Consider the following 23,136-nt stretch of genomic DNA (forward strand, 5'->3'; position numbering starts at 1 on the left):
ATCCATACCAGATTGGGTTGACGGAGGAGATAGAGAAGATCCAAAGAAGAGCGGCGCGTTTCGTCCCAGGGTTATTTGGTAACCGTGATAGCGTTACGAAGACGTTTAGCAAACTCAAGTGGCAGACTCTGCAAGAGAGGCGCTCTGCATCGCGGTGTAGCTAGCTCGCCAGGTTTCGGGAGGGTGCGTTTCTAGATGAGGTATCGAATATGTTGCTTCCCCTTACTTATACCTCCCGAGGAGATCACGAATGTAAAATTAGGGAGATACGAGCGCGCACGGAGGCTTTCCGACAGTCGTTCTTCCCGCGAACCATACGCGACTGGAACAGGAAAGGGAGGTAATGGCAGTGGCACGTAAAGTGCCCTCCGCCACACACCATTGGGTGGCTTGCGGAGTATGAATGTAGATGTAGATGTAGATCGGACCAAGCCTCTCGCAGCGACTTGGACGACCTCCTCTCGGCCCTCTTGCCAGAAGGAGATTGTGTCAGCTGGGTTGCTTATACGATGCTGTCTTTTTAGCCATCGCTATTTGGTAAGTGGTGCTCCCCCACCACACTGCACTCATTTCCCTCACCTTTGACGGCCGGCCACTTCCTGACGGCAAGCCGTTTTTGTAACCAGTTATGCTCTCGTTTGTGTTGCCGTCTGAGCTATCGGCCGTTTTAGCGAACGACGCGCGGGCTGTCGAACGCGTTTTACTTACCATCCATCGTAGCTACATAGCGGAGGACATTTAATCTTAATTTCAGGACCAGGCGTATTTTATGGACCTTTCTCCTAGTCCCAGTTTTTAGCTGACTTACCTTCCGTCGTTTGGGCCTGATACGTAGTCATTCGTATCTCCTCTGTTTGTCTTCGTGTTCTACGATAGCCGGCCGCAGTGACCGAGCGGTTCTAGGCGCTTCAGTCTGGAACCGCGCTACCGCTACTGTCGCAGGTTCGAATCCTGCCTCGGGCAAGGATGTGTGTCATGTCCTTAGCTTAGTTAGGGTTAAGTAGTTCTAGGGGACTGATGACCTCAGATGTTAAGTCCCATAGTGATCAGAGCCATTTGAACCATTTTTTTTGTTCTACGGTTCTGATATTGGTGCATATGACCCTATTGTTTATGCACCCTGGAAGAAGACAAACAAATAAATCAACATACACATGTTGAGCGAATGTTATAGTGTCCGTGCTAACATAAAACTCTGAATCTTCCTCTATCCAGTGACATGCACAATATGTTTCTATCTTTCGAAGTTTGTCTGTAATAACCAACTGAAATTAGTTCTTTCTTTTTGTAGCACCCTTTATTACTTGTTTTTACGTTCTATTAAACACAAAAATGTTCCTTGTTCTTTGTCTACACACCAGTCCTCGTCAGGACTTTGAGTATCGCAGAGTGCTAAATAAATAGTTGCACGAACAATTTTCTAATTGCCTTCCTTCTTTCTGAATTTTTAGCGATGTGTCACCCAACACATACAAAAAGAAGATGGATGATAGCATGGCAGTACTGTATTCCGATGTAAAGGCGTTCAAAAAAGTTAGTCTTCTGGTCGGAATTGGCTTCCTTATTGACGTACCGGTGTGGGGGAGCGTTTACACATCGGTAAATCAAAACGTTATGTTCACTACTCACGGCGAGGTGCAGTAGCACTTTGTGGCGTTGCAGGTACGTTACGTATAAGGAAAGTACAGTAGCGGAACACTGACGGAAAGGAATACTGCGCGAGCCTCTAATGAGGAAAACCACGGACATAGGTGACTTTGAGAAATAGCAGACTGTTGTGGCGCGGTGCCTGGGAACGAAAGTCTCGGAAACGGCGAAGCTGGTCGGTGGTCCGCGCGCTGCAGCCGTGAGCGTGCGTGGAGAGTGGTTGTGGGTCGGTGAAAGCCTTCCACGCCCCACCACGGAACCTGCCCGCTCTGTAAGTCGTGACAGGCGGCGATCTCCGGCAGAGCAGGGTGCTGCCGCCGGCACAGGTGTTCACGACCTCACCGACCAGCGGACGCTGTTTGATACGGCGGCTCGGTAGCAGGGCACCTCCACGTGTACCCTTGTCAGTGCAATAACATCGTCATTTCCGATTCCACTGGGTACCACATCATCCAGAATGGACGGTGGATCAGTGGAAACGGATTAATCACGCTTCGCCGTACACCACATCGATGGTACTCTAGCATCCAGGGGAACTGCCGCTAGAAACTTGCACCCCCCCCCCACGGACACAGGTTGGTTGGGCATTATTGCGCTATGTGGGGCTCACACGAGTCCTTCCACGAGACTTTAATAGTATTAATATTTAAATACGTCCTAGCGCTCTTTATTGGGTAAAAGACAACGATTCTCACCCGGGTACGCCATCATCACGTTATCTGCAAGTACAATAAAAATTGGACTAACAAATAATCCGGAGTGGTCCTGTCCTGAGCTACTATACTCAAAAGTGAAAACTAAAATAGTAAATACACTACTGGCCACTAAAATTGCTACACCGCGAAGATGACGTGCTACAAACGCGAAATTTAACCAACAGGAAGAAGACGCTGTGATACGCAAATGATTAGCTTTTCAGAGTATTCACACGAGGTTGGCGCCGGTGGCGACACCTACAACGTGCTGACATGAGGAAAGTTTCCAACCGATTTCTCATACACAAACGGCACTTGACCGGCGTTGCCAGGTGAAGCGTTGTTGTGATGCCTCGTGTGAGGAGGAGAAACTGAGCGCAACCCTCTTCCTGACAGCTTTCGGCAGGCCGAGATGTTGACTCATCCAAGTCCGACAGCGCTTATCTTCGGTGACCCGACGGGAAGCGGTGTTATCACTGCGGTAAAGCTGTTGGCACGTGATGTAAATAGGTAAGACGTAGAGGATAGGATAGTATGTAGAAAATGTTTGTGACATTTTCTACGTACTTTCCTATCCTTTACGTCTTACCTATTTACAATTTTGATCTGCAGTGTTGAGTATAGCAGCTCACGATAGGACAGCGCCCGGTTATGCATTATGCCAATTTTTATTGTACTTGCAGATGACTTGATGAGTCACTACCCAGGTGAAATTCCTTGTCTTCGAGCCAGTAGAGAGCACTCTGCTACCAAGGACTGTCTTTTAACATTAATCACAATAGAAGGTTGCTGCACCACCGCGGCACAACGGACTGGAATAAATTTTACCTTGATAGTAATGGAAGACACCGTGATAGCTACGCAGAAAATCAACGTAAGTGTCAACTAACTGCATTTCCTTGTGTTCTGTGACTCCCTCTCACGGCGATAGCATCTTCCAACAGGATAACGGTCGGTGTCACGGGGCGGGACTCGAGCGAAAGTTGTTTTGAAGGGCACGGCAGCGAACTCAGGTTGATGTTTCGGCCAACAAATTTGCCTATTCTGGAACACAACAAGCCTGCCACTCAGTGTCCCAGAATTTACGGGAATTGCGTGATCCGTGCGTCGACATTCCTGCCGGAGACTTACCGGATCCGTGCCACGCAGAATCGGTACTGTGCTGATTCTCAAAGGTGGGCCGACACGCTGTTAAACAGGGGGGCCGTATTCTTGCGGCTCAGTACTTTATATCTACGTGTTGCCGACAACATTTATTACTCATTTGTGTAGCTACCAGGACTAGTCAATGCATGGAGGTAATTCTTTTCAGCATTTATTGCATTGTTTACAATACTTCTTTCTAATCTGTCAAACATTAGTCCCACTACTCTGATCAGATCGACGTGATACACGCAAAAATTTACAGTACATTTCGTACTTTTTTTTTCTAATTCGAAAACGTGGGGAGCCGTGTGATCAGATTCATTTACCTTACTGACGTGTTGAAGTGAGGGAGAACATATGTCTCTTTCTGCAGCGTTAGTTAGTCCTTTGTTTGCTACGATGGCTACTAATGGCATGCATTCGATATGTTTCAGGATTTACTGTATCGTTTACAACGCTTCTTCCACATTGCAGTGTATAAGTGTCATCTAAACGATACCGTAAATGCCAAAAAATTTCGATTACTTTCTTTTCCCCCGGTTTTTGGCTGCTGTGTTCGACTAATAGTGTCTAGTCATCTAGTGGGACTAAGTGAGGTTGCACTAAGACATCTACGGAGCTACAGAGTACGTGCTGTATTCTCGTGTGGTGGCCGTGGCCGTTTACCTTTTCGTCCCTGTGTAAGTGTTGGTGAGCGTCCCTCTGACGTCAACAGGCCCGCTGTTTGCACGAGGGTAGCATCTGCGGGAGAGAGGAACGCAGACACCTCAGAACCCGAAAATCACACGAAAATCACCGTCACTATACTACTTGCTACGTCATCACAACGATCACCTAAGGGAAGCCTATACGTGGGTGGGGATAATTAGCGAGGCAAGCCGGTGTTTAAAACGTGTTGTTAACTCGTTTTAGATCGAATTAATTTCCACATTCCATCATCGCGGTAACGTGTATCAATTGGGCTTTCTCAGCCAGAGTTAATTCTTCTATGTAGCAGACAGCGTCATGTTGCAGAAATGATGAAGCAGCGTTGGCCAAGGGTGTTTAGTGTTGGTGACCACACATCCAACTGAAGCACACTTGCTATGTAAGAATGAACGTCGCTTGTGAGTCCACAACATGACGCTTCATGCAACTCAGAAGAATGTTATAGAAATTATGTTAGATCGTTTCCCGAACAGAGTAAATGATATTCTCGTCTGCCTTCACATCATACCGTTGAAAGCTACCGGCCATGGAGGACTAATCTCCATTTTCAGGCATTTGACCGTGACTTCAACACTGACACACTGAGCTACAGTTTGGTATTAAAGTGGTTTGACAACTGAAAATGCTGTATTCCCGTTCCTCTGTAAGGCAGTGGACGCATCGGACAAAGAGTTTCGAACATTAGGCGGCTTCTTTCGTTTTTCTAAGGTGTTCGACTGTGTTGATTACAGAATATTACTGCAGAAGTTGGACGATTGTGGAATAAGAGCAGTATATCACAATTGATTCTTTTCATATTTTGAGGACAATTTGCACAGCCTCATTCTCCACAGCAGTAAGAATGGCTATGACGTAGGGACCACTACTGTTTCTTACATATAAGGTGAGGCGGCTGCCCCTACCTCCGGCTTTTATTGCAACCCGAAAAGCCTTCACATACCATGTGGAAGACTTTCGTATTCTCTAGCTCTCTATGTGCAAACTATTTGTCATACAGAAGAAATGAATAGGACCTTTGTGTAGGTATAATTTAATGTAGGTACGTTTTCTAAAAGGACGCGTTTTCGCTAGAGGCCATAGTTTTCTAATTATTCACGTAAAACGTACAAAAGCTACCTCAAAATCGTTTTTATAGAATAAGTCATAAATCATAGCCTCCTGCGATAACGTATCCCAGTACAAAATTTAACTACATTACATTTCCTAAAAAAATGTAGTGTTCATTTTTTCTGTAGGACTAACAGTTTGCACCTAGCGAGCGAGGGAATATGAAAATATTATGCGTGGTATTTTAAGGCACTGTGAGCTGCATAAAACTCAGCAGCGGGGCCAGCTCACTCACCCTGTGTGTAAATGACACGCCTTCCTATATGACAAGTAATCCTAAAAAAAAAATCTGTTTGCTGATGACACTGACTTGGTAGTGAAGGATGTCGAATGCAAAGTAGGCTCTGCATCAAATAGTGGATTCTAAGACCTATGTTCATTGCTTGTAGAAAATAAACTGATGCTAAATCACAGTAACTTTTTATGGTTTGTAGCACACAATTTGAATGAAACCGATATTTTGATTACACAGAATGGGCATAGGACTACTGAGTCTGAACAGTCCAAATCCCTAGGTGTTTAGCTAGATGGTGAACTGTCACAAGACCATATTCTGGATCATGTTCAGAAACTGAATGCTGCCATGTTTACCATTCGAACAGTATACGAAATATTCGATAGCCGAACTTGAAATTTGTTTTCATTCGCTAATGACAAATGACATTATATTCAGGGGTATCTATTACCATTCACAAAATAATGGACGCTTCGAACAATATCTGGTGTGAGTTCAGGAACCTCTTGTCTAATAGTATTCAGAACTCCGGAAATTTTGACATTAGCCTCTAGATATGCGAGATTTATTTCCTTTAACTCATTTCTAGTTAACAGTGCGAGCTTCTTCCGAAGTCCTGATTTTAGTTGGTAAGAGCTGATGGCAGAGTTTGACTGTGGTGCAGACCACATGGAGCCATGGAACGAAGTTGTCAATAAGGCGTAGTGCAAGCTGGTGTTGGCTCCTAACTCGTATGGGCTGTGTCGTCTGGTCAGACTGAACCGATCACTGACTGGTAATCTGGCAATGATCATTACTAGCTGAGGTACTTGAAGACCATCTGCAGCTATTCAAGGGCTTTATTTCCCGAATGAGTGGAATTTTTATAGATGACAATGCGCCATGTTATCAGGCCAGAGTTGTTCGCGATTGGCTTGGAGAAGATTCTGCACAGTTCGAGCGAATGATTTGGCCACCCAGATCACCGAGCATAATAGAGGGGTCAGCTTGTGCACAAAATCCTGCACTGGAACTGTTTCGCAATTGCGGATGGCTGCGGAGACAGTATGGCGGAATGTTTCCGCAGGGGCCTTCCAACGACTGGTGTCCATGCACAGTCGAGTTCCTGCACTACCCTGGGCAAAAACAAGTCGAATGCGACTGGGTGTTAGGAGGTGTCTCACGACTTTAGTCACCTAAGTGTATTAAAATTAGAAATTGGTAATCATGGCAGTCATCACTCATCACTCGTGGCCTTTGAGAATCAAGCGCCACTTTACTCACAAACTACATTGCGAGAACAAAATCTGCCTGTCACCATGTTGGTTGAATACACATGCATAACTAGAGTGAAGTGTGAGGCTGGGTGCAGGCTGAAGCTTTCTAGTACCGGGTGCTCACGTGACCGTGAAGCGCTGACATGTGACAGCGCAGTGAGGTGGCGGGTACGCGTCAGTCGGATGTACGGGACCAATCCGGGAAGAGGGATCGACGTGCAGACGTGAAAGGTTAGGGTAAATGAACTATCGTGTTCGGACGTGAATGTGGAATGATGTCGCTCGATTTTTCGGTTTATCAATACAGAATGTTGTACCACTGGCATGCACGCAACACAGAACGAAAACAGCGGTCGTAAAAATATCCCAGCTAGACTTGCTCTCTACCACAACTGCGGGACACAAATGACCTTCTAAATGGTAGGACCACCGGTAGCACTGGTAGCATTCGTAGGGAAAGAGAAATCAAAGGGTGTGAGAAAAGTGGGAGCCGACAACTTTTCTATGTTGTTTGTTTTGCACGTAATTAGAACCGCCCATCGTTCTGCTTTAGTCCATTGTATATTGTATGTAGTTACAAAATATAGACTGCATTTCGTTGTTATTCTGCTACCTTATGTAAACAAAGCAATTACTTTTGATCCAAGCGCATATTACTTGGATAAACATAAAAATATCGATGCAGTTTTTGTTATTTCGTACTCAGCAGAACGTTCATCACCTCATGGAAAGGGAAAAGTTTCTTCTTATTACTGATAAGTGCTAAAGTTGTTTGTGAATAACAGAATGTTTTTTTATATAAGCTCGACGAAGTACTGAAGCGATGTTTGAGTTGTTTTTGTTTCCTTTTTTTTATTTTACCTCTTTAATGAAGTAATTGCGTTTTGTAGCACTATGTATACGTTTATTTTTAAGTAACAGACAAGAGAATAACTACGTACGAGAAAAATGTTGCCGGCCGGAATGGCCGAGCGGTTCTAGGCGCTACAGTCTAGAACCGCGCGACCGCTACGATCGCAGGTTCGAATCCTGCGTCGGGCATGAGTGTGTGTGATGTCCTTAGGTTAGTTAGGTTTACGCAGTTCTAAGTTCTAGGGGACTGATGAAAGATGTTGAGTCCCATAGGGCTCAGAGCCATTTGAACCATTTGAACAAAAATGTTCCGTAGGTTATTCGGCCCGTTGTATATCCTCTCTGTTTTTAGATGATTCACGGCTTCCGGTTTCTATGGGAATCAAGTAAGACACTGACCGCATGCAAGAACAAAGCCATCGAAAAGAGGTAATGCCCGATAGGAATGCAACTCTCCCAACGTACAGGTAACGTGGTCACAATCTTAACTGACTAAGGCTACTAGGAAAACTATTGTAGCCCACGCTTACTTATGACTGCCTACGGTAGTTTCAGAACTCTAATCCTAACTGGGATCGGAGACGAGCGTCAAGAATTGTCAAAACCGCCAGGAAGAGGCGATTTCTGTCAATGCAGGTCCGTATCAACGATTTTTCGAGCTGAAACTCTGCCAAGCAAAACTCCGTGCAGTGGGCATTTGGTGCTCACAGTAGTTCGCAAAGCTGCACGTCTGAGACAACGCACAGAGCGTGTAGAAGCTGACCGTTGGCGTGTAGTGTAGTGTAGTTTAGTGTGGTCCGGCGGGTGGTCACTTTCTCTCCCCTATCAAATGACACGAGGCGCTCCCTGCAACAGCGACACAATCAGGCGTTCAGCACGCAGTCTTCAGGGGGTGCGTCTGTAGCCAGGAGTGGTTCAGCGGCGGGGTCTTCGCACCACGACTCGGGTATGCTCGCTCAGGCTACCGTGAAAACGAACCAGGCTGTTAATTGCAACATTGTGGAGTCAGTCTTCGGTCCACACGTTTATGACGAGTATTCTGTGCACACGCCCATCTTCCAAGATCACAACAGTCGTATTCACAGGGCTACGAAAATTCGCATATCGATTGCCCCGCTAATTCACTCGATCTCAGTCCCCTAGAAAATGCCTGGAACTACCTGTAACAGCAGGTGAAATTTAGCAATATTCCTGCAGTTTTTGACGGCTGTACGAGATCTAACCAAAGAGTGGGTTCACACGGTGTGGTACTCCAGAGGAAAGTGATGGACACGCTACTCGCGGAATTGATGTGGGGTTAGACGGTATTAGCGTAACGTTTGGTCGGGAGGGAGGGGGGGGGGAGAGTAATGATGAATTTTTTGCTCGGTGTGCATACCAGGGTGGCTCTACTAAAGAGTGGACCAAGCGAGATGGTGCAGTGGTGAGCACACTGGAGTCGCATTCGGAAGGACGACGGTTCAAACCTACTTCCTGTTATCTTGATTCAGGTTTCCCGTGATTTCCCTAAATCGCTTGACGAAAATGCCGGGATGGTTCCTTTGAAAGGGTACGACCGACCTCCTTCCCCATCCTTCGCTAATCCGATGGGGCCGATGACCTCGCTGTCTGGTCCCGTCCCCCCCCCCCCCCCCCCAAATCAGTCAACGAACCAATCCTATGAGTCGTCCGTCAATCACATTTTCTCTCATATTTGCGATGCGTCGCTGGGTTCAGGCCAGACAAACACCGGCCATCACGTGCCTCATGCGACGCCCAGTGTCTGTGGCAAGCGTCCGTCTGTTTTACTTTACAAACGGAATGATTTTTAAAGCAGAATTCTACTTGCTCGTTAGATAGAGCTATCCCAAGTTAGCCTAGTGAGATGCACGTTTTATGGATGTATGTTAAGAGGAATAGTAAACCACGGAGAATGACCAGTACTCCAGCAACGGCTGAGCAGCGCTGCCATCTGGCAGTAGCTGTCAGCACGAGCCAGGGTGGTGCTGTGGCTGAGGAAGTCCCTCTCAATACATATCGATAAAACGAATATGGCACTAGACGAATTTGGGAGCGCTATATCTGATGGGCGTGGCAACGGCCTTGCCGCAGTGGATATCCCGGTTCCCGTGAGATCACCGAAGTTAGGCGCTGTCGGGCGTGGCCGGCACTTGGATGGGTGACCATCCAGGCCGCCATGCGCTGTTGCCATTTTTCGGGGTGCACTCTTCCTCGTGATGCCAATTGAGGAGCTACACGACCGAATAGTAGCGGCTTCGGTCAAGAATACTATCACAACGGCCGGTAGACCGGTGTGCTGACCCCACGCCCCTCCTATCCGCATCCTCCCCTGAGGATGACACGGCGGTCGGATGGTCCCGGTAGGCAACTCGTGGCCTGAAGACGGAGTGCTTTTTACATCTAATGGGCGCATAGAATTCCGCTACAGAAATCATATTGTTAGTAATGTGGAAGAAACCGACGCTTTCTGTACATAGTGAACGTCGCATGAAAGGTATGATGAGGGGTGTTGGTTTTCGCTGACTCCAATTACCCAATGCAAAACAAGAAGTTGCAAATATCTGCTGAAACATCAGAGAAAATGCGCCACACTACTCTCAGCTATGCCGTTTCGTGGCACGCCAGATAAATACTGCGCTCATCACACTTGTTCCAAGGCTCCAACTGTTAGGTCCAGTAATGTGGCCAACCACCTACGATTACTTGTGTCATTCTGTGGACTGTGTTCTTCTTAGCGTCACACCTGCAACTATGCAGTAATGGAAACAAAATAACGGGAAGCATCACTTCCTCCAATGAGATCCAACATATGGTGACCACACTACAGAGAATATGAAAATGAAATCCACTTGCAGGCTGTGAGAAGTCAGTGTAAACCAATGCTGAGAGACTGTAGTCTTTGATTGTGGCAAACGAAATGATTAGTCTTTCGCCCTTGAAAAGAATATCTGTGGATATTTGTAAATGTTTTGGTGGTTCAAAAATGGTTCAAATGGCTCTCAGCACTATGGGACTTAACTTCTGAGGTCATCAGTCCCCTAGAACTTAGAACTACTTAAAGCTAACTAATGTTTTGGTGGCATGGCGTAACGTTTCGGTCCGGAATAACGCAGAAATGCATAAAATCCCACGCGTCAGGTTGGCCAAAAATAGTCTGAAAAGCTCGAGAAGGTGTGGCAGGGTATGTCGTCCTGAGAAATAACTTTTAAGAAAAAATGGATACAATGCGCCATTTCCGAGTTAATTAGTATTGGAGTTGGCCCTTCCTGCCAACGGCCTTCTCGCAGTGGTTCACGTGAGATCACCGAAGTTGAGCGCTGATGGGCTGGGCTAGCACTTGGATGGGTCACCGTCCTGGTCTGCCGAGCGCTGTCGGCAAGCGGGGCGCCCTCAGCCCTTGTGAGGCACTGTTATACTTCAGTATCATCAGTTTCGTCTACTGCCATCTTCAGATCATAAAATATTCTGATCTAGCTGTCAACATCAAATTACGTATGTAGCTATGTAGTAAGTGCACTTAATCTGGGATTTGGTCAGCCGACTGTTTTTATAGGTGGTTATTGGGGATGACGATGAACACCTCGTCATCGATTGCCGCCTTGTCTCCTAATCGTTTTGGTAGCGCCACGTCTCATCTCGTTGACGTGTCTGACCGGATTCTCCTCAGACACGTCAACGAAATCTCCAGACGTTTCCATCCAAGTTTGCTTCCGTCAGTGTGTACAGTACAAACAGGGCACAGACCGTCAGTCTTTCCAGACTTTCGTAACAGTAGTGCTGACACCGCCTTTGCTAACCTCCAGCTCTTCTGTTCTCATTCTCAAAGTCAGCCGGCAATCATCCGCAAGCACCTGTCACACTCGTGCGATGTTATCTGGCATGGTGCGCGGTGACAGTCGATGCTCGCCACCTTCTTTTCCGTTCCAGTCCGTTTAAACCACCTGCACGCACGCTCTCTACCCACTGCTTCAACACCATACAGTTACACTAGTATTATATGGGCTCCGCATCCTTTGTCACTAATCTGAAGCAAAACTTCATGGTAAGGCGTTGCTCCATTTTGCACTCCATTTTTCTGTGACATGTCCCACAGTGACCCAGTCAGCTTGATCACAGCGTGCACCACTGCTTCACTTAGGCCACTTTCAGGACTGTGGAGGCGAAGGGGAGGGGGGGGGGCTGTCTGGCATGTGTCTCATTGCGTATGAGTGGGCGTGTCATCGTAACCAGTGCGGTTTTTACAATATGGGAACATTCACCGAATTTTTCAGACGCACCATTTTATAAGAAGGAAGGGAAAAATAAAACAGTAGTCTTCTGCCCTGCCAGTCAACATCGTCATGAAATGTGGCGTTAGGAAAGAGCAGATCATTAGAGAAAATTAGTTCACAGAACGTCGCGTGTGTATTCGATGAAACGTGGCGCCCGTCCCAAATTGTGCACAGGCCAAACATAGAGGTCATTTGAGGCCCACTTCGGAGAACTCTGAAATATACGTACTAATAAAAAAGCCTTACTCTAAGAAATGGGGATATAAAGTAGGACACATAGGTCAACATTTTGATATTTAGCATGATGTTTGTAAAGGATGCCACTCAAACACACTTAAAGTGCTCGAAATTTACAGAGGTTTAACAGAATACCCACAATACCTCACAAATGCACAAACCCATGTCTGCAACAGAGTACGTTCCAAAATACATTTCCATAACGATTAATAAGTCTCTTCTTCCAGTTTTTTTTCTTTCTTGTATTTTTTTCTGCCAGATGGTGCATGTCTAATATTTTAAATCTAAATGACAACTAGGAACTTGCGCACAGTCAAAAGCGGCCTTCAGTTCCGGCCATCAGAGTGCCTTTCTGGGCTTCTTCAGGTAACAGACTGCTGTGTAGCACCAGGTGGCTGTAATGAAACTAACAGCGTTCCGAGTGCTGCAGTCTGGGTTGTATACATCGCAGGACGTTGAAACATCGTAGGTATGTTCACTAATCAGTGCGTTCGTGGAGTATGCTGAAAAAAAATAATAGTTCCACTTTCTGCCATGAGGTGAATATATGGCGCTGTAAGCAGTCAAAATGTGGCGAGAGTTCAGGATAAACGGAGGAACGGTGAAACATATGATAACGATGGTTCTGGCACGTTTATTAGGATACGGTCACAAATTACAGCACATGTTCAATACAGTCCCCCGACTCATCAACATGATGCATCTGTAACGTAGCATGACTCACCTTTGCTCCCTGCATGTCGGGGGTAATCAGGGTGATACGAGGTGCATTCGATTTCTAAGGCCTCCGATTTTTTTTCTCCGGACTGTAAAGAGATAGAAACATGCGCATTGTTTTAAAATGAGGCCGCGTTCATTGTCAATACGTCCCAGAGATGACAGCACCGTACGGCAGATGGAATTTTACCGCCAGCGGCGAGAATGAGAACTGTTTTAAATATTTAAAATGGCGACGTTTTCCTTACTTGAACAGCGTGCAATCATTCGTTTTCTGAATTTGTATGGTGTGAAACCAATTGAAATTCATCGAAAGTTGAAGGAGACATGTGGTGATGGAGTTATGGATGTGTCGAAAGTGCGTTCGTGGGTGCGACATCATGTGACAACAAACCGAAACAACTTCGGGCTCGCACAAACCGGTCTGACGAGATGATCGAGAAAGTGGAGAGAATTGTTTTGGGGGATCGCCGAATGACTGTTAAACAGATCGCCTCCAGAGTTGGCATTTCTGTGGGTTCTGTGCACACAATCCTGCATGACGACCTGAAAATGCGAAAAGTGTCATCCAGGTGGGTGCCACGAATGCTGAAGGACGACCACATGGCTGCCCGTGTGGCATGTTGCCAAGCAATGTTGATGCGCAACGACAGCTGAATGGGACTTTCTTTTCGTCGGTTGTGACAACGGATGAGACGTGGATGCAATTTTTCAATCCAGAAACAAAGCGCCAGTCAGCTCAATGGAAGCACACAGATTCACCGCCACCAAAAAAATTTCGGGTAACCGCCAGTGCTGAAAAAATGATGGTGTCCATGTTCTGGGACAGCGAGGGCGTAATCCTTACCCATTGCGTTCCAAAGGGCACTACGGTAACAGGTGCGTCCTACGAAAATGTTTTGAAGAACAAATTCCTTCCTGCACTGCAACAAAAACGTCCGGGAAGGGCTGCGCGTGTGCTGTTTCACCAAGACAACGCACCCGCACAACGAGCTAACGTTACGCAACAGTTTCTTCGTGATAACAACTTTGAAGTGATTCCTCATGCTCCCTACTCACCTGACCTGGCTCCTAGTGACTTTTGGCTTTTTCCAACAATGAAAGACACTCTCCGTGGCCGCACATTGACCAGCCATGCTGCTATTGCCTCAGCGATTTTCCAGTGGTCAAAACAGACTCCTAAAGAAGCCTTCGCCGCTGCCATGGAATCATGGCGTCAGCGTTGTGAAAAATGTGTACGTCTGCAGGGCGATTACGTCGAGAAGTAACGCCAGTTTCATCGATTTCGGGTGAGTAGTTAATTATGAAAAAAATCGGAGGCCTTAGAATTTGAATGCACCTCGTATAGCATCGTCAGAGTACGCTATCCTTCAAATCAGGAAGAGACTGGTTACATCACTGATAGACACGATCTTTCAGATATTCCCACAACCAGAAGTCACATGGATTTAGGTGGGTAGATCTGGAAGGCCACACACATTGAAATTGCCTAAAGATCATTCCTCGAAGCAAATCTTTCAGCTGGCAAGCGACATATGGCGTCGTCCCACCTTCCGTGAAACCACTAATGTCGATGCAGTTAAGTTCTTGCAAATATGGCATCATGTGCTGCACAAGGATGTCCATATAAAGCGCAGATGTCGCTGTACGTTTAACAGGCTTGCGAGGTGTCATCTCCTCGAAGAAAATCAGACCGAAGATGAAGAAACTTGTGAAACTACACCGCACAGTCTCATCAAACGAGTGCAGTGGATGTTCCTGCACAACATGTGGTGGAGTGGAAAGCCATATCTAACAGTTCTGTGCATTCATGGCACTATGCAGAGCAGTATGTCCCGCGTCCATCCTGGCAATAATCCCCAGACACGTGTCATCCACTTCTATGCGTCCCAAAACACGAAGAGGAAAGTAACAGCGTTATAACATATCTTGGAGCTTCATTTTGTGCGTATTCTGGGTCTTGCAGGAATACCATTGCAAAATGCCCCGCAAAATCTTCTGAACTGTTGACGAGTGGAGAGACAAATCCTGTGACACAGCTTGAGCTCTGGCTGCAGCATTTGGGGCACGTGCTGCACAGTCGCCTCGTAGCTACAGCAACTTCTTCAACAACTGTCACGGGATCGTGCAGCCTCCTCCTCCCTGCTGCACCAAACCAATTCAGCTGTTTCTTCAGACTTCTTGATCATATTTATCAGCCTATTTATTGACGTGCAGTCTCTTCGTATCTGTTTCTGTCGGCCACAACGCTGCAGTGCAGTGCTGCTATTGCTGGCGTTCTGGTAACACAGCTTTACCAGCTGTGCGCGTTCTTTCTTCTCAATAGACTTTGCGTTTCGCATAGAAAACTTCAACGTTCTTAACCCTTTATGCAAAATCATTTCACAAAAGAAATCAACACGCGTCACTAAACGACAAACAGCATACTAACATCAAAACACGAAACATTTCACATTCTGACTGCTAACAGCGTCTTATTCTCACCCGGTGGCAAAAAGGAGGAACTACCATTCTTTCAGCATACTCGACACGTGTACCGATTTATGAACGTACCTTCGATGTTTCAGAGTCGTGCAATGTATGCACCCCACACTGCAGCACTGTTTAATTGTACCCATTCAGTATACTCTGTAAATAGGCAGTTCAGGTTTTCTTGTTGGCAACGTTACGTAGCGCTCTGTATGAAAATCATTGGCTGTGCTGTGTGCAGTCTGTGGTTAGTTTGCATTGTTGTCTGCCATTGTAGTGTTGGGCAGCTGGATGTGAACAGCGCGTAGCGTTACGCAGTTGGAGGTGAGACGCCAGCAGTGGTGGATGTGAGGAGAGAGATGGCGGAGTTTTGAAATTTGTAATACTGGATATTATGAACTGCTATGTATATTATGACTTTTGAACACTATTGTGGTAAATACATTGTTTGTTCTCTATTAAAGTCTTTCATTTGCTAACTATGCCTATCAGTAGTTAGTGCCTTCCGTAGTTTGAATCTTTTATTTAGCTGGCAGTAGTGGCGCTCGCTGTATTGCAGTAGTTCGAGTAACGAAGATTTTTGGTGAGGTAAGTGATTTGTGAAACGTATAGGTTAATGTTAGTCAGGGCCATTCTTTTGTAGGGATTTTTGAAAGTCAGATTGCGTTGCGCTAAAAAATATTGTGTGTCAGTTTAAGGACAGTCTTGTATAATTTTTCTAAGGGGACGTTTCAACTCGTATATGGGTGTCTGCAGGCGTTAGTTTGGTTTCCAGTACAATTTCCTAATATCTACCTGCCCGCGTTTATTTTTAAACGGACCATCTTATGATGATTCGGTAATGATACCACTTGGGCACCAATTGAACATGGCGTTCTTGGAAAGTTAAAGGTCACTAATTTAAGTCCACGTTTTCTAAATAATTGTGTAAGTTGGGATGTAATTTTTGGTTACAGGAAATTTTTTTAAATTAAAGCATTCTTCATGTTTTCTAAAGATGTACTTCACAGCTTCGATGTTTTCAAAGAACAGCACCAGGAAACTGCCAAAGTCTACTTTAAATGGTATTTACTTATGGACAATTAGTTTCGGTCGATCAATTGTCTTCGTGTCACAGATACCAATAAACAAATACAAATCACACTAACCTTTGGTGCTTACATGATGCAACTCTTTAAACCTCTCTTAGTTCCACGCAAGAAACCCTACAAAAATAGCCACTGTACGAATTAATGTACACAGTTAAGTGTACAAACCAATCAACTGGGGAAGGAGAATAAGAGTTTGCAAATATTCGGCACAAATTGAAGGATACTATCCTAATTCTGAAAAATTACGCATGATAAATGAAACTTTTACAGTGGTATAAAAAGAAACTGATCCCTGGTGATCATACAACTCTTCACAAATGTGTCTGAGGGAGGGGGAAAAGTAGAAACCATTGTTTTCACAATGATTGTTACATTATTTTAAAAACTCATAAATCTGCTGTCTTCCAAGGTCAAAGAGTAAACACACGTAGAATGCTGCCATTTCAAGCATAATTATAACATTATTTTTTTAAATTTTAAGCAATAAGTGTGGCGTGTTTATAAATAAGAATATAGTGTTATTAGCAAGAACTGTCGTATTTTCATAGTAGGTGTAGAAAACGATGTCGTTTCCATCTGTTTACCTGGATAGAACACAACTGCAGTTATAGAAGCGTCACATTTAACAATCAAGATTTCGGAAACATTCACTGTCTTCATCAGCACCTAACTGACATTTGGGACCAAAGTTTGTTTCTTAGTTAGCAGTGTTCTAGTTTACTATTGGTGGAGTAAAATACCCTGAGTGGGGTTTACATGTCACAAGCGTCCAGTTAAGTAAGTGAAGCCCCCTATTTTTCTTCCACCTCTCCTACATTTCAAGGTCAGAATTATGGCGCAAAAGGAACAACAAAACTTCCCCTCACCATCACGAAAGATGATCTCGTTCCACTTTAGATGGCGTTATGCCGCCATTAGTAAGCCAAACTGCTATCCAAGAAACAAACATTGGCCCCAAAAGTCAGTAAGCTCCTGATGAAAATAGTGAACCTTTTCTCGAAAGCTTAAGTATTAACGCAGACATTGCACACCTAGCACATCGAGAAATTTTTATACATGGATGTCACCACAAACTTTGACGGCAGTTTAGTACATATCAGTCGGCAAGTTCCTTGTCACCTACGTACGTTTGTCTCCATTCAGCTCTGATAAATACGTATCAAAATGTGTGTGATCTAAAGAAAGAACTGGATCCCAGACAAAGTGCAGATACTCCTCAAAGGGTATCCTCCTGAGAATGATTGTTAAGAGAAGGATGAACTGTTAGACGCACCTTAAACTGCTCAAATGTTAGAATCCCATAATAGAAAAAAGAGTGGTAATAAAATATTAGTTCACTGTTGGCATTCTGCTCCTTTCAAAAACCAGTCAGTCATTCATAGCCAAGATATGAGAAGGGTCCGCTAGACTACCGAAAATGTAAGCTTCGGTAGGTTGTGAGTACGAAATTTTTCTTCGATTCTTGGACACCTTAGCTAAACTTCTGTACTGCAGCGAAATCAATGGAAATCAAACTTCCAAAGGAAAATAAATTGGTTATCATATGGGATGACAGCGTTATGAGTGAATGAATGGAAGTAGAATGAGTGTATCCGACCAAGGTGACAGGATCAAGCTTGCTGAAAGACAACATTGTCTAGCTTTGTTAATTATATCGCTATCATAGCTTCATTCACAGATTGGGTAACTTGGTGCTTTGATTAATTTGTAGGATATTGAATATGAACGTTTATAGAAACTCTGCTGGAATTCTGTTGATGTTTGCTGGAACCTGGGACCAGTTGGAGGTTTCAGTCATACACCAAGAAAGCTCCACATGTGTTCACGTGGTCAATGAGCTGACGAGAGAGAGCAATAGGAGGACTGCAACCTTGGTATGGTTACTGTCTCGCCTAGACTTTGTTGTAAAATTCCAACAGCTGATTTTTTTAATGTAAAGTGCAGGAATAATTTTTTGTATATTGATCCGAAATTGACAATGAAAGTAAGGGAATGCAGATGTTTTGGAAACGGATAGTAAATTGAAAGAAAATCGGAAGAACATTACTTGCCTCCCTCCACCAGCTGCCATCAGAGTGCTGAACAAATCGCCATTTCAGTAGTCGTGACACAGTGGATGTCGCCAGCACCTCCTCTCCTACAAATGCATTATCCCTTCGAAAAACATTTACTTTCATTGTTGGCATCTATCAGTGCAGAGTCAGTGGTCACGTTTACTGAATTTGAGCACTTGAGCCTTTTGAAGAGAGACTACCCTTCCAATACTACACTCATGAAACAATGTTTGTTTTTTCTGAAAGTATGCACTGCTCTACAGCTCTCAAAACCACAGATACTGATACAGAACTGTTTACATTGTGGACAGCTGACACCGCCATCACTTACAATTTACCAAAACCTATAAAAACGTCTGATTAACAATTTTCAGATGAAAGACTGTAAGATGATACTGTTGAACATTACCGGTTTTACACCTTGGCACACACGGTTAGATGTGCACATAATTGTAATTTGTGTTTATTCACAAAGAATCAGTCAGTCAACTGACGGTCTTCAAGTCATTAATTATCATTACATCACGGTAAAGGAAGGTTCGTGTTCTTGGAGTCAGAAACGTAACTATTTCCAGTTGCAGCATCTGTCACATACCTTCAACTGATGGTCTCTTGACAGAAACTGACTGTCGCTTTAGTTGTCCCACGACATCGTTCTTTAAATACACTGAATGCAATGTCATATTCGACACTTCACAAAGCACAGTTACCTATCAATGGAACAACTATGATGATCTCACAAGTTCAACCTAAAAGTGAGTATAATTTTTTGTCTGTCGGTGTGTAAAATACTGTAGGACAATGTGTCCGCCTGAGCCAATAAATATGCTTGCTCAGCAAAAACTGGTTGCCCATACCATAGTAAGATATTTATGAAAGCTGCTTTGGCGCTGTTGACAGTTGACGGAAGAGGAAAACTTCTTCCTCATCTCCAATTCCAACTTATTCACAAAGTTGGAAACCATATTTATCCGCTATATTCTATTAGAGTCTATTAGAGTCTATGGCATCATGTCTGTCAAAATGGCAATGGCTCTGCTCATGGTTGATGGGGAGCAATGATTTCCTTCCTACCACCCGTCCAACATAAATACACTTATAAACAAATAATTGTTCTACAAGAAGTCTGTGCCCTGGTACCATGGCACAATGTTTACGAAGTGTTTGTGTTTACAATTGCTGGAAGGGAACATAATCCTCCTCTGCATGCCTTGTAAACCGTACTAATGATTCGAAAATCATATTTTCCCTCTACAAAACATCAGTTCCCTGTATTCTGCCTTTTCATGTAACCCTCCTTCCAACATGTAATGTCTGCCATAGGGACGGTGTTTCCATTACTAGTTGCTGAAGATACATTGTTCTCTTTTCCACCTCTTACAAATAATATTACTCATATTGAAAGATTTGAACAGTGGAAATGGAAAACCTTCTAAGAGCCAAATATCACGTTTGTCAAGACAATGAAAAAGCAATCGATCTCGGTTTGTACATAACTGATTTTTATCCAGAAAATTGAGAAGATATTTTGATACCACAGAATTATGCTGCTCGTCACGTCATCGCTAAAAATAATGAGAGAAATTAGAAAGTAACTGCTTTACTAAGAATGTTTCAAGTTCATACAAGAAAATCGACTAGATCTACATGCCTGTAAGGAAGTCATTGTTCCACGTGCCATTAAGCTTGAGTCACTACATTTTGTTTGTGATAAACAAATTCAGATTTGTAGTGGTAAGTTTTTAACAAAAACCGTTTCCCATACCATTTAAATTTTGGGACTCCAAAGGGAAACACCACTTGGCAAAACGACCCTGCGCCATCTACTAACGTGTGGTTTGACATCTGGATTAAGTCTAGGGAATGAAACAGAGGACACAGTAGCACTGAAAACGCGTTTTGTGCAAAAAATTACTGTTAGAACATATTCATTTCCACTCTTCATTTGCTTCCTGTACAAAATACCAGCAACCTGTGTGCCACATATTTAGCTCTGTGTCTGACATACAGTCATTTCGAAAAACACGTGTTCCTTCATCAAAATGTTGTGCCCTATATCCATAGTAGAATGTCTACTAAAATGACACTATCTGTATTGACAGTTGCTGGAGGGATATTGATCTCCTTCTCAATCTTGTGTTTAATGCTAATGAATTGAAAAAAATAGGTTTATTTCACAAAATACTTGTTCCGTATTGTACTTCTTTACATCTCATTTCAACAGACACTGAGGTGACAGAAGTCATGGGACGCCTCCTGATATCGCATCGGACCTCACAGTGTTCGACGTAGTGCTGCAGCTCGGCGTGGCGTGGACACTAGAAGTCGTTAGAAGTCCCCTGCAGAAATATTCCGTCATGCTGCCTACACAGACGTCTGAAACTGCAAACCTTTGCCGGTGCAGCATTTTGTGTGTGAACTCGCCTCACGATTATTCCCATATATATTGGATGAGGTTCATGTCAGGCGATCTGAGTAGTCGAATCATTTGCTCAAATTGTCCAATCGCAAACAACCGTGGCCTGCTGACAAGGGGCACTGTCGTCCATAAAAATTCCATCGTTGTTTGGGAACGTGAGGTTGCTGGATGACTGCAAATGGCCTGTCAGCTGGACCAGAGAACCCAGTCCATTTCATGTAAACGCAGCCTACACCATTACGGAGCAATCGCGAGCTTGCACATTGCCGTGTTGACAACTTGGAGTCTGCGCCACACTCGAACCCTGCCATCAGCTCTTGCCAACTGAAATGGTGACCCATGTGATCAGGCCATAGTTTTCCAATTGCCTAGGATCAATCGATATCGACACGGGCCCAGGAGAGGTGTTGCAGGCGATTACGTGCTGATAGCAAAGACACTCGTGGTAGTAGTCTACTGCCATACCAAATTCCGCCTCAGTTTCCGAATGGATACGTTCGTCGTACGTCTCACATTGATTTCTGCAGTTATTTCACGCATTGCTCGTTGTCTGTTATCGCAAACAACGCATTGCCCTTTCATACCTTGTGTATGCGACACGACTGGCATTTATTTACGTGCGTATCGCTATCCCATGACTTCGTCACCTCAATGTACTACCCACTTGGGAAACATATAATTGATGTATCACAAATGCGTGACTTCTGTCAAACTGGTATGGATATCTTGATGATGCTTAGACATACTACCGATTTGGAAAACATCTGTTGCTTCTGCCTAGCGTATGGTTCGTCAGTTCGTCTACCTCACACTGTTTAGTATGACAAATGTTTGGAGTAGGGCTGTGTGTTTGAGACGTGTCAGCTGGTTGCGGGTTACTTTGTAGAAGCGGCAGAGACAGAGATTAAGCGCGATAGAGAGAGAGAGAGAGAGAGAGAGAGAGAATGGGGAAGGGGGTGCCTTCTTGGAGAGGTACGGAGGTGGTGCAGAGAGACAGAGAGACGGAGAATGGTGGTAGGAGGGGGGTGCTGTGGTGTGGCCAGATACGTACGGGCGGGCAGACTGGCGAGCAGAGCGCGGCCTGGCCGGAGGCGGGGCGGAGCGGGGCGCGCACGTGCCCGCTGGCGCCACCGCCACTGCCACTGCTGGCGCCACCGCCACCGCCGCTGGCGCCACCGCCGCTGGCGCGCTGCAGCGCGGGCGCTGGCGCGGGCGCGGGAGCGGGCCTGCGCGCGGCCTGCGAGCTGACCTTGGTGACCTCGGCGAGGCGGCACCACGTGACGGCGCCCAGGCAGCCGCAGATGAGCAGCGTCAGCGCCAGGCACTTCCACGACGCGTCGCGCTGCAGCGCGCACAGCACGCCCTGCTGCTCCGGCCGCTGCTGCAACACAAACGGCGTCGGAGGTGAGCGGCCTGCCTGCATAGCAGGCGTCGCATCTTACTACCGCGCACATTGCCGCTCCAGCCGCAGCTGCAACACGACAGGCGCCGCAGCTGAGCGGGCTGTCTAGATACCAGGCGTCGCATCTTACTAGAGCGCACACTGCCGCTCCGGCCGCAGCTGCAGCAAGACAGGCGCCGCAGCCGAGCGAGCTGTCTACAAATCAGGCGTCGCTTTTTGCTGGAGACACCCGACTTAAAGCGGTAGGGCATCAAACGGGCCGACTTGAAGCAGGAGAGGTACCACAGGACATTTTAATTTTCACCCTCTATACTTTTACAAATAAATTCATTAAACTTTGTGAGGATGACCAGAAAGGATTCAGGACTCAGACTCATAGCAGTGGAAGTTCAAAATAATAAATTAATTTTTTTTCATGTGAAATTTCATGATTATTGCACTTACTATTGGCTGCATTTGAAGTAATAGGTTACACTTTTCTTCAAAAGTAAGAGAGATTCGTCGGCGAATTTCGCACAGTATACAATCTATACTTACAGGTGGATGAAACTCTAGAATCTATCTAATTTATGAAAAAATGAATGATGTAGTTAATTATCTCAATTTTACGACAGTTTTTAATAGACAGTGGAAATTAAAATGTCCTGTGGTGTCTCTTCTGCTCCAAGTCGTCCCATTTGACGTCCTACCCCCCTTAAGGGAGTACGTTCATGAAACTGATAGATTTTTTATATTTTTTATTTATTGGGAGAACTCATTGACAATAAGGTCCCAAAGTTACAATGATGAAAACGCACGTGTGATGTGACCTTCCTCTCATACCCATTATT

General features: G+C 45.1%; 1 protein-coding gene across 1 annotated transcript in view; it reads right to left on the bottom strand.

Annotated features, from left to right (window-relative positions):
- The window catches only part of LOC126106697 (transmembrane protein 151B-like), a 265,945-nt gene extending 243,618 nt beyond the window's left edge, over positions 1 to 22,327 (bottom strand). Inside the window, exon 1 of the mRNA XM_049913077.1 lies at positions 22,154 to 22,327. Coding sequence (XP_049769034.1) covers positions 22,154 to 22,327 — 174 coding nt within the window. The remainder of the gene's footprint in view (positions 1 to 22,153) is intronic.
- Positions 22,328 to 23,136: the final 809 nt, after the last annotated feature.

Source organism: Schistocerca cancellata, chromosome 10, assembly GCF_023864275.1.
Source record: "Schistocerca cancellata isolate TAMUIC-IGC-003103 chromosome 10, iqSchCanc2.1, whole genome shotgun sequence".
NCBI classification, from domain to species: Eukaryota; Metazoa; Arthropoda; class Insecta; order Orthoptera; family Acrididae; genus Schistocerca; species Schistocerca cancellata.